Source organism: Condylostylus longicornis, unplaced genomic scaffold, assembly GCF_029603195.1.
Source record: "Condylostylus longicornis isolate FDR11 unplaced genomic scaffold, ASM2960319v2 ptg000004l, whole genome shotgun sequence".
Lineage (NCBI taxonomy): Eukaryota > Metazoa > Arthropoda > Insecta > Diptera > Dolichopodidae > Condylostylus > Condylostylus longicornis.
In genome coordinates this window covers 18,983,104-18,999,127 of record NW_026577973.1, presented here as the reverse complement: position 1 = coordinate 18,999,127, position 16,024 = coordinate 18,983,104, and the positions used below count along the sequence as shown (strand labels likewise).

The 16,024-nt window shown below is 34.7% G+C and overlaps 1 protein-coding gene across 1 annotated transcript in view; it reads right to left on the bottom strand.

Moving 5' to 3' along the window:
* The window catches only part of LOC129611329 (choline O-acetyltransferase), a 120,885-nt gene that overhangs the window by 28,556 nt on the left and 76,305 nt on the right, over positions 1–16,024 (bottom strand). The window contains exons 2-3 of the mRNA XM_055524420.1: positions 5,004–5,089; positions 2,224–2,415 (exon numbers count right to left, since the gene is read on the bottom strand). Coding sequence (XP_055380395.1) covers positions 2,224–2,355 — 132 coding nt within the window. The 5' untranslated portion in view covers positions 2,356–2,415; positions 5,004–5,089. The remainder of the gene's footprint in view (positions 1–2,223; positions 2,416–5,003; positions 5,090–16,024) is intronic.

Below are 16,024 nucleotides of genomic sequence, written 5' to 3'. Positions count from 1 at the left end.
ATAATCGAATGGTGTAGCAAAAAAAATGTGAAATAATATTAGGAAATAAACTTTAGAGATCTGAAGACGCGAAAACTGGAAGATAGTGTAAGATTTTGTATGAAAAGTGTATAGGGTAAGTTTTAGGAAATTTTGATAATGAATAAATTATTAAAATGACATACATAGTGTTTCTTACAATTGGAAGTATCTACTTACTCGTAAGTGCTTCCGCCGGGGTATGTGAAACGTAATTTGATGGTGTGTTATGTTCAGGATTTTTTTAGTTATAACTTTAAAATGTTAGGTGTAAGCTTCGTGTAACGTCTCTTGAAGTGTTTTTTTAAAGGTAGTTTTGAAAACGAATAATTTATAATATTTAGTAAAATTACGAATTTTTGAAACAAGTCGAATGTTTTTAATTCATGAAAATAGCAACATGATCTACCACTTAATACTCTTAATCTTGTTTGCTATATTCTCATATACGGATGTATTGCGTGTTACATGTAATTTATTTTAAAATTTAAACAATTAAGTTTAAACAAAATATCAAACCTCAAATAAAAAATTTAAAAACATATCTTGATATTCAGAAATCTATCTTTTAGAGCTCAAAAGAATGTTACATACGTTGTGCTCAATATTATGTGTGAGAATTGAAATTTAAATATTATGTTTCAATTGTATGAATATTGGTTTGCACATAAAAACCTAAAACTATTAACTTGAATGAAGTCTTAGTTGATGCTCTCAAATAATATACTTGTTGTTACAGATCTCCTGTCAAATTGAAAGGAGTTATGAATGTTATAGACGTCCTCTAAATATTACTGTCCTATAAAAATTAAGGACTTTTAAAAATAATTTCACTTGCACGAATGTTTAGAAATATTTCTTTATTTTAAAGAATTCTTTTCATATTTTGTAATTATTAATTTTTAATAATCATAGCCTTAATATTCGATTTTGAATTTAATTGTTTTACATGAAATTAAGTTTCCATTATCACATTTAAAGTTATTATGTTACCTTACGAATTGTTATTATATTATATCAGAAAGCAAGATAACATATATGAATGTGCGTTTAAACTTAATCTTATTAAATCAACCACATTTATTTAAAATTTATATACTTAGAAAAAATATGAAAAACATTTTTAATTAAATTATAATTAAAATATTGGAATTTAATTAAAATAACGAAAATTTTTTTTTTTTGAAATTTTGAAGTGCTGGAGTGGAATTATTAATTTGAAATGATTGATAAAACACTTCTAAATTTTGTGTGAAAAAAATGTCCGCCTTACGTTATTTCCGAAAAGATAATCTTACAAATTATGATCAGAGAATGCTATATAAGAAGCGAAATACTGTAACTAAATTTACATTGAACACGAATTATACAATTTGGACTACACGTAAAACGAAATTCGATTTGAAAATGAAAAGTAAAGTTACTTTTTATTCAAATTTCAAATATTGTTTTATTCAAATTTAAAATATTGTAAAAAACTAATTCACTTAAAAATTGAATTTCAAGTATAATACAAAATTCTTGATAGTTTATATTACATCATATTTTTTTTTGTAATTTTTTGCAGTTTTATTTATTTTGGGAATTACAATTGGTTTGGTTTTTGCTAACCCACCAAAATGTGATCAATCAGAATTAAAAAAGCTTTGGCCAGATCCTACTAGTAGAGAGCATTATTATCAATGTATTGGTATTGGTGAATCTTATAGACTACAGTGCGGAAATCAAAAATGGTTCGATTTCAATGTACAAAGATGTGTTCCTCAAGGTGAATGGACGCCACCAACTCCAACACCTGGTCCGACCCCAACACCAGGTCCGACCCCAACACCAGGTCCGACCCCAACACCAGATCCGACCCCAACACCAGGTCCGACCCCAACACCAGGTCCAATTCCAACACCAGGTCCGACTCCAACACCAGGTCCAACCCCGGGACCGACTCCAACACCAGGCCCGTCTCCAACACCGGACCCGACTGGCGAACCAACACCACCAACAATATCTACAGAGCCCACTCCACCAACAATAGGCCCTACAACTGAAGGTCCTTCAACCCCACCAATGCCTCCAACCCCACCCCCTACAGCCCCAACAAAAACAACTAAAAGCTCGAAAACTTTTTAACGTCTTCATTTTGAAAGAAATTCATAATTTTTAATATATATTTTTACACAAAATTTTTGATTACCCAGTGATACGTACCCAATTATCTTCTCTATCTCTTTTATCAATTAAATATTGCTGCAGCCTTGGTCCTAACCCATTTGGTGATGTAAACTGTTTGATAATAGCTTGAGTCCGCTCAAGTTGCTGTTTAGTTGTAATAGGTTCCATTATCCGAATATATTCTGTTAATGTTTGATCTAAGGTAGGTACTGGAACCTTAGGTAATGTCTAAAAAGTGCAAATAAAATGTATATTTTTTTAAAATTAATGTGTAAACCATTTAAAATAAGTATTTAGAAATGTTTAATATCTATAAAGTAAATAAATTAAAATATTTATGTGAACTAAGGCATAGACCTAAATCATTTGTTTGATTCCTTCTTTCGTGATATTTGACTTCAACCATGCATTTTCATTGACAAATCCGCATCTTATGTAAAAAGATTACCTTTTCTTTATTTTTATATATATAGGATAGAATTAAGGACCATTTGTAAATAAATACAATTGAGAACAACGTCTTCGATAGATTCATATTTAAAGAAAAAGATTAATTTTTTATTTGCATAGCTTTTCTGGGGGTGTTAAGTTGATGAAAGGGTTACAGCTAACAGAGACGATACAGAACCGCGATATTTGTCTTTTTTTTTAATAGGACGATATGAAATGGGAAAAATGGTTTGAATCAAAGCGATTTGATTTTCCATTTTGCAAAATCCGCATTTATGAACATTTTAATAGTACTTCTTCAGTTGCAGATTCCCTTGGACTTAGAATACAGCATCGCTACAGCTATTTTAAGACGAATCTCAAAATTTTTGCAAGTTTTATATTTTATATGCCTGTTGGTCACCGATGGTTGGAAAAAAAATTGCATTTTTAAATTTTGTTTATATTCTCTGTTTTTTATCAAGTTCGCAATTCTACGGTATAATGTAGCGAAGAAATCAACTGCATACTAACGGAGAATGGTATCTTTATTATTTTGGTTTTTTGTTTTGTTATGAATATATACAAACATACTCATTTACATTACATTTGTTCTCTTTTTTCGTCTTCTCTTTTTTGTAAATTACATTCATACCCCAGGGAATATCTCCCAGGTTACAACGAAATGCAAAAGTAAAAAATAAAAGGGTCTAAATTGGATCAATTTTTATGAGTGTTTTTCTTTTATTATTAATTTCTTTTTTAGCAAATTCAAATTTTTTATTTTATTCTACTGCATTCCATTTTGTCTGTATTTGAGTCTTTTTCGGATTTACACTTCAATATAAAAATTGTCATTACGCTATTTTTTAAGGACTTATGATTTTATTTTTGTATTTAAACATCAAAAATTAACATTTAACTTAATTATTAGTTCTTTTCGAAAAAAAAATTTGAAAAAAAATGCTTGGGAGTTTACTTTGCCTTTCTTTCGTTCCCTCAGTTCGTCTGTTCATGTGTCTGTTTACAAAACTTCTATACTCCTTGACATAAACATCTGAAATTTTATACACATATATTTAGTAACACCAAATTTCGGTAAAAAAAAATTTTTAATAAACTCCCCTCTCTAAGAGTTGTAGTGAAACAATCAACATTTTATTGTTTAAAGAAACATTTTTTATATTCAGTAAAAGCAGAAAAGACATGTTTTTCTACCGGGCCGTAATAACCTGAAACCAAAAAATAATTTATTTCGTTATACTCCACCAGTTTATCACCTATTATATTAAAATTAGTAAAATTTGAATTTCCGGCCCCTCATATTTCAAGATTTTCAATATTTCTGTAAAAACGATAAAGTATAACAGTAAATGCCATGCCATCAAAGAGTATAATTATTCAGTTTAACTCACTAACTTAACCGTACAATTCAACCATTATGTTAAAGTTTCTTTCAATTTTTTTCTGTTGCACATCCTAAGTGTATGCAATAAATCGACATATTTGGATATGTGAATAAAAGAAATTAATAAAAGCAGTACAGTATTCTCGTTCGTCCAAGGAAAAAGTGCTTCTTTACAAATCATTGCTTTGATCCCACTTTATTTTGACTTTCTTTGGGTACATCCTTAGAGCCCAGATCTTTAAAAAAAAGTGACAAGGTTTTGTGTGCGAAATTTATTTTCCTTCATCTTTACCACTTTAGTTAGTCAAAAAAATTATTTTATTTAAAATATTACAATCATTGTTTCATTGATAGTAATATTATAAATTTGATTGCAATTGTAAGAGTTCTTCTAGTAGCTGCAAAAACAATTTGGTTATTAACTCGGAAACTAAAATTCTTACATAAACATTCAAATCTTGCATAAACGAATAGGGAAAAAATGTAAATCAAAATCTTAACTGAATTATTTCATCAGATGTGTTGCAAAGCTATAAATCGGGAAAACGGTCAACCGCAAAAATATTAGTATCGGAGCCGGAAAATAAATATCCAAATTAGAGCTAAATTGCAATTGAATCTCAAACAGAGTGCAAGCATTAGCTAATTTTTGTCCGCACTCATAAACACTCTCTTTTTAACAATACAGTTTAATATATAATACTATTTTCATATTATATAAATAATCGTTTCTTTGTACCCCTTCCAGCATTAATTTATTCATAGAATTTTTGCATGTATGCATATTTGTACGTAATTTCTCATCTTGGGATCACAACTTTAAATATTTCTCATCTTGGGATCACAACTTGGATATTTTAAAACCTGAATAACATAAAAATTTAAACAAATATATTTTATATAGATTTTGGAGATGTTTGAATGTAGACTTCAAAAGGAGGAATAATTTAACATATTTTTTTGTAATAGTTTTACTTACAGTAGGAAATCCAAATTCGTCGTTTTCTTGTGAGTCCGTTGTTGAAAGCCATTTTTTCGGTATCGAGAGTATTGAGTCTTTCCATCCTGTAAAAAGAAATTAAAAAAAAATTCATTTTTAACTTAAAACTTCTATTCTTTTAAAATTGGAAACTGAGTGTACTTTAATGTATTTTATACTCATATTTAAATATGTAAGGTTTTTATACAATAAATTTTAAACAACATTTGATTTTATTTGAAAATGTTTAGAATTCTAAATTCACAGTAGGGCGCTTTTCCATGATGTGCTTTAAAAGGAATTTTCCTTGTTTTAGAAGTAAGAATATTAGTGAACAGAGTTTTTGTTATGTTTTTGCGGGATGAATAAACATTAAAATAATATTAAAATAATATTTGTTCACTTCAGGTGGTTTCACCTCGCCTCTATCAGGAGTATACACAAACCAACTGTTACTTTAATGTATAAAATAAAAAATATACATTTGAAACAAGAAGTTTAAAATTTAATTTGATATTAAACAAGAAGAAATAGTCGGTGTATAACGTGCTAATAAAATTGGAACAAAATAATGATAACAGTTTCTTTTAACTTTAGTTTTTAAAATTAAAAAAAAAGACTTAATTGCTTCTTCTGCTTTTATGTAGCAAAGGTAAAGTTACAATAACAAAATGACAGCTGACATTAACTTTTATTTTAAATCCTTTTGTTTTTTTTAATTTTTGATATCCTTCTTCTAGTGGATTTTAGCTGTAATATTTAAAATTCAAGATATCTCTTGACATTTTGTTAGAAAACAATTTTTTCTCTATATTCTTCTCCATTTCAGTTCTTTTATTAAAGAGTTTCTATTTTGAACTTGTTTAAATGAAATGTATACTACTTTAGAAACAAACTATATATTGCATAATAGTAATGAACTATAACAATTTCCAAAAACACTTTTTTGAAAAGTAAATGGAAAAGCAAAAGTAAAGGTGTGGTTAGTGTAATAGGGTGCCGAATTCACATTTTATATTTTAAAAATAAATACAACAATCTATGAAAAAAAAGATCAGTCCTTGTAAATTACGTTATTGACAAAAGAAAGTGACTTTAAAAACATTGTTAAGGGTTAACTTATTTTGATAAAATATACATAATGTGCTCTTATCATATGTGATCTTCAGAAAATTTTACAAATTTAAATTAAAACGAGAAAAAATAGAGTTTCCCGTGTCAACTCTGTGATACCTGTACGAATTTTTTTATCCTATGTGCGAATAAATATACCATAGCTGACTATAGGACAGACTATGACTTTAAGTTGCCGCATTACCATATAATTTATGCAAAATTTCAGTACTGCATTTTTCAAAATACTGTGTGTGCCAAACTACTATTGAAGTTATATGGCAGCTACTAGAAAGAGCCAAGAAATTTCAATCATTTTTATCACACATAACAACCCTACTAGTATATTTACTTATGCGAAATTTCAATACCAAAAACTTTCTAAGACATAGTCAAATAAATTTTCAAATTGTATGACAGTTACCGGAACCAGTTACCCGATTCTGTCCAATTTAAATAGGGATCTGGCACTTACTACATTAAATCATTTGTGAATATTTGGTGAACTTAACTCAATTAGTTTTTTAAGTTATCGCTGGGACGGACGGAGAGACGGACAGACAAGCTTTGACGCTGATCAAAAACATACACTTGAGTCTATATCTCAGACCATTATTTCTTAGCGTTACAAACGGTAAGGCAAATTTAGTATACTCTTTGAACATACGTTCGTACAGGTATAAAAAGATATTTGCTATTTATTCTTGTTTTATTTTTATTTAAAAAAATTTAATCACAATTTAATTAAATTAATTAATTAATTAATTAAATTTTACTATATAGCTATTTATTTATGAATTATTTTTGCAAAATAATTTTTTCATGTTACTTCTACTCGTATGTATGTAAGTATATAATTACCCTCTAATTTTCTGTACGTTTAATAAAATGTCAATGGAACGAACTTTTGCTTTGTGTACTTCTTTACGTGAATACCTACATATGTTCTTTTTAAGAATTAGGTTATTAAAGTTGAAATTCTTTTAAAAAAATTAAATAAGTACCTATGTATGTATATACGTATATAGAAGTAATACAATTTTAATTCCATTGAAATTTAAGGCAAAAACATATTTTGATTCTGACATGGTAGTAACATGTCAATTACTGTCAAGCCTTATTTTGTAATACATATACATATGTATGTACATAAATGAAAATTTTAATCATTGAAATTCTTTTGAACAAAAATGTTTTCTAAAATTTATTCAAAAAAATTACTTTGTTTTTTCATGTTTGTTTCCATAAAGGATAAAAATCAACAATCCAATAATTTTATTTCATCTAGCTTCTATTATGTACATACATACATAAATTTATGTAGGTAAATACATAAGTGTACTTTTGAATCCTAGGATTTTGTAAAGTAAAGGTAAAAGAGGAATAATGTTGTACAATATTCCCCCTTATAAATTTCAGACAGAAAATATTTTTTGTTTATCTTTTTTATTATTTACCTAAGCGAAGACGTACATATTTATTATGTATATAAATATACATATGTATGTATTTTTATATTAAATATTTATTTTTTAAATTTATTTGTGAATATACAGTGGTATTCACAAATAAATTTAAAGATTTGTGAATATGATTTATCATTGTACGGTAGAAAACATATTTGATGCATACGTTCGCTCTATTATATCAACATCTCAATATAATAGCAAAGCTTCTACAATTATTCGGCTTCGTGTTCATTCCAATTAGAATAACCGGTATAAGTCTATAATTTTCTTTTATTCCGTCTGGAAAGATTTTTTGGGAGTTTAAATCAAAAGATCCCGGGCTCAAACTTGCTTTGAAATAATTAACTTTTAAAATGATTTTTGTATAGATACATATGCAAAAAAAAAGAATTTATTGATATGAATGAATAAGAAAATTGAATAAGAATATTGCAACAAAAAAAATTTGTTCTATATTGAGGCATAGAGTGAAAAATCATATTTTATGGGAAAGTCTAATACTAATATCGCATTCTTTTTATAGAAGTTCGGTTTAGAATTGGTAAAAACCAATTAATTTGATATGTTTCATATCAAATTAATATTTGATGATTCATTAATTTCACATGCTTTTTATTCGCTATTTTATAGAATTCCGCCAGATTATAGAATTTTCTTTAGCTGGTAAATTCGCAAGAATTTTGTTTTATGTATATGACCAATTTATTCTCCCTTTTTAAAGTAAATTAGAACAAAAAATTTCTTTACACTTTTCTCAAATTCGCGTACTAATCGAACCATATTTTCCTACTATGTATAATACAGAACTGTCACAATCTAATTGTCAATTGAACATGAATTTGTAGAGGTGATTAAACAATGGAATATTAACTGTTTAATGTCACAGGTTTTAAACTAAAATTTTTGTCAAATTTTCCATGGGAACTACTGTATATAAGTATAAACACAAGTGACATATGTACGCAATATATTGTAAGTACGCATGCATATTGTATACGACATCGAAATAAAATAAAATTTGTAAATGCGTGTGTATTTATGAAACCAATGTTTATTTTCTATTATTTACTAAGTTAATTTTTATCCTTCCGTTTCGTAAATAAATTAGTTTGGAATAATTTGTGTACAAATGTAAACGTGTATACATAGTTATTCGTACTCTGTAAAAGAGTTACGGCTTAAAATGGCAAATGTCATAAGAATTGTCAAAAATTTTTTTAAATTATTTTTAATTTTACTTCTGCTAAAGACAATATTAATGCGCTTTAAAATGAGTTTGAGAATATACATTCGTACACATATATATATTTGGTAATATGATACAAAAATGTTGGTTGTATTTTTAATTTACAAGTAAATGTATCTAATCGAGACAACTGCGTGCATACATACATATGTATATGATATAAAATATGTCTTTATTTATTTAACATTGTCTTACTGTTTACATACCATAATACATATATATACATATGTGTATTTGATTCGTTAGCGAAAATTGAGAGAAAATTGAAAATAGAGAAAATTGTCTCTGAAACAAGATCTGATAAACTTTTAAAAAAATTAAATAAAAACAATTTATTAATTTTGTTAATTAAATTCATATAATATACCCATAGATATATTATCTGGGCACATACATTTCGGTCTGTGTCATTTACAAGATGGATTATTGTTGGGAAGAGGTGAATAGTGCATGCAAGTATGTGTATGTATATAAAAACATATTAGTATGTATGAACATTTATGCATATAATTTGAGCTAGAGACTTTCATAAACACAAAATATAAACGTGATTTATACGTATGCAATATAATTTTGGCAGCTGCAAGCAACCAAAGGCTAATTTGACTGCGTTCGCCACAATAATAACAATTCAAATTTACTACATGTTGCTAATAAGTTATAGATTCTTCATGATTAGCAAAATTAATTGACAGAATTTCGTTAATGAACATTAATACAGAGCAATTTTTGTTACATATTGCTAAGGTATTGTGATTATAAAAATCTCTAATAATATAACAAACAACAGAACGGTAATAGAATTTTGCAATTATGCAAAAAAAAACGGTAGATGTTTAGCAACTAAAATTCGCTTTCCTACAATGTATAAAATAAATATAAAAAAAATTTTGGACCTAGCATAACTTTTCATTTTAGTATATGCATTTTATAAATAAATTTCGGACGAAAATTTTATTATTTTATTTTAAAATAAGTAAGCACTTGTTTATCTTCTTAAGGAATAACCTTGATATTTCCTGTCAGAGAGATTGAAAACATTTCAGATATATATTATTGACGTCATTATAGTGTGCTGTAGCCCAATAAATTTAATATTTATGTATAAGTATGTATATTATATACTGGTTAGTGGTTTATAATTATTATTTTCTTAGCACACCTATGTGGAAAAGTACTTATGTATGTTGCATGAAAAATATGTTTTTTTAAATAAAAGTAATTTACCACCATTCATGTTAATTTTTTTTATTTTTGAAGTACCACTTTATTTATTAATAAAATTTCAAATTAAAAATGTACTCATGTCACGGGAATTAAATTTGACCGAGTTAGTTTTTGACTGAGTAATGCATGTTCGAAGGGTATACTAAATTTGCCTTACCGTTTGTAACGCTAAGAAATAACGGTGTTAGATATAGACTCAAGTGTATGTTTTTGATAAGCGTCGAATTCTGAGTTGGTTTAGCTTTGTCTGTCCGTCCCAGCGATAACTCAAAAACAAATTGAGCTAGATTCACCGAGTTTTCACAAATGGTTTATTATAGTAAATGCCAGTATTATTATTAAATTGGATATGATCGGGGTATTGGTTTGGTTAGTTGCCACACAAGTTAAAAATTTAACTTACCTTGCCATACAACTTCAAAATTTATTAAGTTATATCTTAGAAACTATAAAAGCTTGGCTCTTTCTGGTAGCTGCCATACAACTGCAATAGTAGTTTACCTATATCTTAGCAAATATTGAACACACAGTACTGAAATTTTGCATAAATTAATATGGTCAGCTATGACATATGTATTCGCACATAGGATAACAAATTCGTACGAGTATCACAGAGATGACACGGTCAACTCTATTTTTTCTCGTTTATTTTTTAATTTTAACATTTTTTTTAAATAAAAGCAAATACCTGATTCAAAATTACCCAACACTTTTAATTTAGCAGCAAAAATTAAAATAAGTGTTAACAGTGTGTTTGATTCTAGTGTTTGTTTTTAGAAAACTATTAAACTTATGTTATTGCTGTATAAAAGGTCAGCGTTAAGTATAAGTTCTTAATATATAAAATTATTTAAATAGAAGTAAGTCGACTTTTTTGCTAGAGTAGTTGACAAATCTTGTATGTGCGCTGGAGTAGTTATCTTAGAGTTTATCATATTGAGCAAGAGTTCAATAAATTTTTGGTTATAAATGAAAAATAATTTCTAAGAATATAATATATAATTTATATATAATTGTAACGAAAATATAGTTCATTACAATTATATGTGAAAAATTACATTATATTTAAATGTCCTCTATGAATGTCTATTCGTAGATTCGTAGATTCCAAGGGATCCGAGTGGGGCAGGAGCATCCCCCCAAGCCACCGCAGCCATTTTTGACTTATTGTAGCCACCCCACTCCCCCGCCTATAATATCCCCGTCCCAATCACAAAGCCGGAGATATCCCTAAGGGAGTTGGACAACAGTTCCCGAACACTTGGGGACCCATGTCCAAGACAATTGCGGCGCCGAACAGCCAGTGCCGGACAGTCGCAGAGAATGTGTACGGCGGTTTCATCGCCATCCCCACAAAATCTGCAGAGGGGGGAGTCCGCCTTCCCCAGCCTATGCAGATGGTACTTCACCGGGCAGTGCCCCGTGAAGAAATTCGCAATAGTGTGAACCCGGCTCCTGCTCATGCCCAGTAACTCCGCGGCGAATTCGCTGGAGCACGCCGGAAGAAACACTTTCGCATGACGGCACCCTTTCGTGTCCCGCCAGTGACGGCCGCATTCCGCCGCGAGTAGGCAGGCAAGCCTGGCCCACACCGCGGAAGAAGGCAGACCGCAGAAAGGCAGCGGCTGCACAAAGGCAGCCCCAGATCCCCTCCGCGCCAACTCATCGGCAACTTCGTTGCCCGCATGGCCACTATGGCCCGGCACCCAAATGAGCATTACTCTGTTCTCCGATGCCAATTCCATAAGTGCAGCAAGGCAGCTCCAGACCAGCTTGGATGTAACCTGAGCTGAACGGAGTGCCAGCAGTGCAGCCCTGCTGTCTGAGAACACATAGATGGTGCGGTTTCTATACCCCCTTTCCAAATTGATTCTCAGACAGATCTCTATTGCATGTATTTCGGCCTGGAACACTGTGCAATACGGGTCAAGGGTTGCATATATACGCGTGTCCGGGCGGACACCGTATACGCCCGAACCCACACCCGACTCTGTCTTGGACCCGTCCGCATACCACACGCTCGAACCAGACCTAAGTACCGGACCACCCCGATCCCACGTCCATCGATCGGGAAACAGAACTCTGTACCTGTGGTCGAAGTTGTACCGCGGCAGACAGGTATCTGACATGGTTATTCTTAGAATCGGATCGCCCCCAATGAAGTCTCTGTGAGTCCTGTGGGCCAACTTTAGCCCTGCCCCGTCCTCGCCAGAGAGAAGTCGGTAAGTCACCAGCCGAGCTTCCTTCAATATATGGAGGTGCAGTGGCGGCAATCCGATCATCACCTCCAATGCAGCGGTGGGAGCCGTCCGCATCGCCCCGGTCACTCCCAGGCAGGCCAGCCTCTGTAGCTTTTCCAGCTTGGCCCGCACACCCACTTGTTGAGCCTTACGGCACCATACAATCGACGCATAGGTGACGATGGGCCTAGCAAGGGCCGTATATAGCCACAGTGCTATTCTGGGACTAATTCCCCAGGTCCCCCCGATGAAGCTCCTACACGTCCACAAGGCCGCCGTAGCTCTCCCGATAACTCTATCGATATGGGTATTCCAAGAGAGACGATCATCCAGGGTTACCCCCAGATACTTCACCTCCCTCGAGTAACTAATACGTTCACCAAACAGAATTGGGCACGTTAATCTGTCCCTGCTTCTGCGTCTGGTGAAGGCGACCAAAGTGCTCTTGCTTGGATTTATATTTAACTCAACGCCTTTGCACCACCTTTCCACAACACGTAAATTTTGCTGTAGAAGATCAGAAATAGTGCTCTCAAATTTTCCCCGCACGACGAAGGTCACATCGTCAGCGTATCCCCAGACACGCGCCCCGGAGCCCCTGAGAGCAGTGATTAGATCATCCACTACAATGGACCACAGGAGGGGCGAAAGAACCCCGCCCTGCGGACATCCTTTTGCAGCGGAGATGAAGAGTATATCGTTAGCTATGGTGGACTTAATAATCCTATCCTGTAGCATCCGATTAACCCATCTGCTAGTCGTCGCATCAATCCCTCGTTTGTGCAGCGACTCACAGATGACATGATATGGGGTGTTGTCAAAAGCTCCCTCTATATCAAGGAAGCAGCCAACTGCCACCTCCCGCACCCCCAGTGAGTTCTCAAGGACCCCCACCAGACTCTGCAGAGCGAGTACAGTAGACCTTCCCGACTGATAGGCGTACTGAGATTCATGCAAGGGATTGCTTCCCAGTGCACCGTCCCGTATAAATCTATCAATCACTTTTTCCATTGCTTTCAATAGAAAAGAAGTAAGGCTGATTGGACGGAAAGACCTTGGGTGGTTGCTTGGTCGCTTACCCACCTTCGGAATATACGTCACTTTAGCCACCCTCCATGCCTGAGGGATGTAACCCCACGCATAGCTGGCGCGAAGAATTTCCAACAGTGCCCCAGCGATATGTTGGAAACCCCTCTGCAAAAATGCAGGATATATCCCGTCATCACCTGGAGATTTGAAGGGCCTGAAAGAGAAAACAGCCCATCTAATCCTGCCCATCGTGAAGACCAGACGGGATCGTTGCCAGTCATCCCTCCTGGGCCAGGATGCCCTCGGTTCGATGACCGCATTTGAGTGATTCCGAAGAATCTCCGAGTCAGGAAAGTGCGTTGACGCCATAAGCTCCAACGTCTGCTTTCCGTTCTCAGTCATGGAGCCATCAGGACGTTCCATCAGGCCCAACCCGCTAACATACTTTTTGGAAAGCACTTTGTGAAGACGCGCACTGCTGGGGAGTTCATCAATGCCCTTGCAGAACGCCCTCCAAGAGATTCTCTTCGCTTTCCTAATTTCTTTATTGTATTTTGTGAGTGAGTCCCTATACTCTTCCCACGAACCTGACGTCTTGGCCTTATTGAATAGCTTTCTGGTCTTTAGTCTAAGCCTTGAAAGCTCTTCATTCCACCACGGGCACTTCCTATTACTCCGCCTCGGCTTAGCATGGCAGCTCCCGTGATAGGCATTAGTAATAGCCGCCGTCAGGGCCTCGCTGGCCAGTTCGATATCCATCACCGTTCTGACAGAAGCAGGAACGGATCTAATCCCATCCATGAGGAGCGTTTCGAATTGACTCCAATCCGTGGATTGGGGCACCCGATAAGTTTCTTCTGCCAGGCCCCCGGAGACCATGATATCAAACCTAATCTGCCTATGATCGGACATGGATGTCTCATTTGAGACATGCCATCCACCAACCCTACTGCCGATAAATTCAGTGCAAAGGGTGATGTCAAGGACCTCTTCCCTAATTGCATTTATGAATGTCGGTCTATTGCCCTCATTCATAATCATTAATTTATTGCTATATATAAACTCAAGTAGGCACTCACCTCTTTTGTTTATATTGCTGCTTCCCCAGACTGTGTGGTGGGCATTGGCATCACTTCCTATTATAAGTTGGAAGTTCCTCCTTCCACAAAAGTCCACCAGATCCTTCAGTTGCTCGTCCGGGTGGGCACAGTCCCCCGGGAGGTAGGATGAGCACACAATGAACTCTGTCCAGCCCCCGCAGGACTTCACCTTCACCAACGCAGCTACTTGATCCTTGGAACAGTAATCTGGAATGGGAAAATACGTTAGCCTTTTACTAAACAAAATGCAAGCCCTAGGCCTGCCCTCAGTTGTATTATCATACAATAGCTCACCTGTTAGGCCCTTAACCTGATCCTTCACTATGTAAGGCTCTTGGATAAGGGCGATATCGAGGTGATCCTTCATAAATCTATGAGCTAGAACATCAGTAGATGCCCTAGCATGCTGTAGATTTATTTGGATGCACCTCACAGCCATATTATTTTCTACGTCTCTTGTCTATGGGCTTTGACCCTTTAGACAAAGGCTTTACATGAGCCTTACCTCCCATTGTCGCCTTTTTACACATCTTGGTGGGCGCCTGCCCTGCCACAGCCTCTTTTGCTGCCCCAGGTGCCACGCTAGCCCCTCCAACAGCAAACACCGAAGCAGTTCCGGGCTTCCCAATGGGCTTAAACCCTTTTGGTTCCCCCGGGACGCTTGTATTTGGCGTGCTGGTCGATGGTCCTTCAGTTTCCCTCGCCGCCATTTTCGGAGCGACCTCAGACTTTCCAATGAGTTTTGGCTCTTTTGGTTGGCCTGAAGTGCTCGTCGTTGTCGCGGTGGGCACTGGTTTTTTATTTTGTCCTGCCCTGCCGCCAGCACCTTGAAAGGATTTTCTTCCCTTAACCCGAACGGTAACACGGAAGAAATTCAGGAAAAGTCGGAACTCCGCTTTCCGTAGATCTTCCAATCCGGAATCATCCACGGAAAAGGTGATGGAGCAGCCCCCGTCCTTTTCCTTATCCATCCTTAGCACCCTCCAGGAACTTATCTTGAGGCTGGGATTTTGCTTCCCTATCCTACTGAGAAATTTGTCCCTGGAGAGAGTGACGGTTGTCTCGTCCTTTGGTACGTAGGTGACGCAAACATGCTGTTTGGGCATGTCGTCGCCATCCAGTACCACGACATCGCAACCGTCCCAAGGCTTTATCTTCCTGCAGACACTGGTTATCCACTCCCTGGTGTTTTGATTGTTGCATGTTACGGATATCCATCCGTCCCTTTGCAACGCTGCAGTGAATTGTGGATGAGAGTCCACAACCCTATCCATTTCATCCATGATGGCTACTTTGATTTTCCCCATCTGGACTTCGGATAGCCATTTCTCTGGATGCAGTCTATGAGTGATGGCCACCTTGACCTGTGCTACTGCATCCCGATAAGAAGTCATTTTCGGGTTTTGTTGAGGAATGTTCCCAGGGACCTTTTCCTCAACATTGCCCTTCATCGACCTCTTCTTTGAGGGCCCTGCAAGAGAAGCTCTGGCTCCGAAGACCCTTGAGCACTAAGTGTTTGTATGCAATTGTCACTGCTGTTATTGTTGTTATCCATTTCTGGTCCCACGAATAGCGCGGGAAAGTAAAGTCACCCATG